The sequence below is a fragment of the Pygoscelis adeliae genome, unplaced genomic scaffold (genome assembly GCF_000699105.1).
Source record: "Pygoscelis adeliae isolate BGI_AS28 unplaced genomic scaffold, ASM69910v1 Scaffold291, whole genome shotgun sequence".
Lineage (NCBI taxonomy): Eukaryota > Metazoa > Chordata > Aves > Sphenisciformes > Spheniscidae > Pygoscelis > Pygoscelis adeliae.
In genome coordinates, this window is record NW_008824063.1 from 818,384 (window position 1) to 820,797 (window position 2,414).

General features: G+C 50.7%; 1 protein-coding gene across 1 annotated transcript in view; it reads left to right on the forward strand.

Annotated features, from left to right (window-relative positions):
• CLDN19 (claudin 19) overlaps nt 1–1,142 on the forward strand; it is a 2,771-nt gene extending 1,629 nt beyond the window's left edge. The window contains exon 5 of the mRNA XM_009334128.1: nt 1,132–1,142. Within this exon, the coding sequence (XP_009332403.1) occupies nt 1,132–1,142 (11 nt within the window). The remainder of the gene's footprint in view (nt 1–1,131) is intronic.
• Nucleotides 1,143–2,414: the final 1,272 nt, after the last annotated feature.

The window sequence follows — 2,414 nt, forward strand, 5'->3', positions numbered from 1 at the left end:
GGTGTGTGCCGGCGGAGCGGCGGCAGCGGCAGGGCAGTGCCGGTCCCGCGGGGGCACGATGCCGGTCCCGCGGGGGTGTGCTGCACAGAGGCGCTTTGTGCTGTGACCCCCCCCCGCCTCTGCATCCTGCTGCCCTGTTTTCGGGAGCAAGCGGGGAGCGAAGCCGGCGCTTGGTTTTCCCGGGATGAAGCTGCTGCCCACCACCGTCAGACCCAGCCCAACCCGGGGCTTGAGCATCCCTGCGCCCCGCTTTTGGCAGAGGGATGCTTGCGGGGTGCAAGCGTTCCTCTGTCTCATTGCTACCCAAAAGCAACATTTTTTTATATTAATATATTAATTCTTGATTCGAGCAGATGAGAAATTAGAAACCACCTGGTTGCCAGTGCTCCAGCTGAGCTCTGCCAGCTAAAATCTGCCCTGGGCTTATTTCTCACCAGGCACAAGTATGTGGCCTTGTTAAGCAGAAGAATAAATGGCGTTGGGCAAATTAAAGCAGGCAAAAAGGGGGCTTTGAACACAAAGCAGTGGTTTGTTTTTATTTTTGGTGCCCAGCACAGCTATTTCAGGTAGCAGATGGACAGACCCGTGAATTTTGATGCCTCCCCGCTGTGTCCAAATCCCTCTTCCCACGACAGGATCCCCTGGAGCGGCCGGTGAAGTCTTCAGAGCTGATGTGCTAATTGCCTCCACCTCCCTGTACCTCCTCTCGACCGCTACTAACTGCTCTGCAAACGCCACCGCTCCAGTTTCATCCGTAAATCCCTCCAAAACCCCCCGTATCTCCATCCGTCCATCCATGTTGCATGTGCTATGCCAGCTAACCTGCAGGAAAAAACAGTGGAAATGATCCAAAGAGCTTGATTATATATTTTTATTATTACTATTATTGTTACTATTATTATTATTACTATTATTTTAATCCCAATTAGCTGAAGTAGCTGATTTTTTTTTTTAATTTCAGTTTTGCTCTATTTTATTTCATTTTCCTCTATTTTATTTTACGCCCATGCACTGCTTTGGGCCCTGGTCCGTGCTGGAGGGGAAGCGATGCGATGCGATGTCAGCCCTGGGGGTGGAAGATTTCTCTCTCTGACACAGGACTAACAGCCCTCTTTCTCTTTTAAATTGCAGACCCCCTGTAAAAATGTCTTCTTCACCCATCAGGGGAGAGCAGTGCTTATAGCCTGTCTTCACCCGTCAGGTGCTTGGTTGGCTGAATCCAACTTATGGGGTTCCCCTCCAAAAATACACACCAAAAGCTACTGCAGTGAGGATTGAAAAGGAAACTCGTGCTTTTAAAAAAAAAAAAAAAAAAGAATCAGAAAGGTGTTTTTCTATCAAGAGCACAGCGTTGTGTAGAAGAATGTTTTTATTCTTTCAATATAAAATTGCATTAACTTTTCTATGGGATGCATGGCCGTGGGAATGGGACCGGTTGGGGTTTTTAAATTCTTTTGCTGATTGTTTGTACTAAAAATTGTGACTCAGTGATATTAAAATATTTCCGATCATGGGCATCTTTCTAAAATCGTCTCTTTGTTCTCCCCTCTTCCAAAGCTGGGCTGGTCCCATGCAAGTGACTCCTTCGCTGGGTCGAAGCAATTTCTGCGGCGTGGTCCAGGCAGGAGATTCTCCCCCGTGCTGAACGGTTTTTGCCCTCCTGGGCAGGTGCTAGCTGGATATCTCGAGTCTTTTGCCATGTGTCGCTCTCGAAGGAGGGGATGTGGCCTTGAAATTGCTTAATTTAAGGCTAAAACCATGGAAAAGCCCAGATGTCCCGTGCAGCAGGGTTGCACCCAGCATCTCCTGCTTGCAGCCACCACTTGGTCCCCCTGCAGGGCTCTTCCCAAGGCTGAAACGCCACCAGCATCCTCCTCTTATTGCCCCTCAAAGCTGGGCTCTCCCTTATTTTCTCCTGTTTTCCGTGAATTCGGAGCTGGCTTGTGCCTAATTGGGCACTTTGCTAATTTAAGCTGATTTTTGCTTTCCCTGCGGAGGGGCGGGACCTCCCCTCCGTGATGCTGTGCCTGGTTTTCCTTGGGGGGTGATGCTTTCCATCCAGGTTTTTGTACAACCAGTGTCTTATCGCAGCATCCTCGTCCTGCCCGTGGCACCTGGCCCACGAATACACCGCATCCCACCTCCAAAAGCAGGGGCTTGGGGTCCTTGGTGGCTCCCGTGACATCTCCACGGGTCACCCGAGGGCTCCCTGGGGATGGACGCCCGGGCTGGAAGCACATCAAAGCCGGGGGGTGGGAAAATAGCTGAGCAGCCAGAACATGTTCAGGGGTATAAAGGCCCCCACTGTCATAGCTGAGTGGCGATAACATGTTCAGGGGTATAAAGGCCCCCACTGTCCTCCGGACAATCCTTCGTGTGTTTTGCGCAGGGCAAAGCGGGATAAAATACGGGAA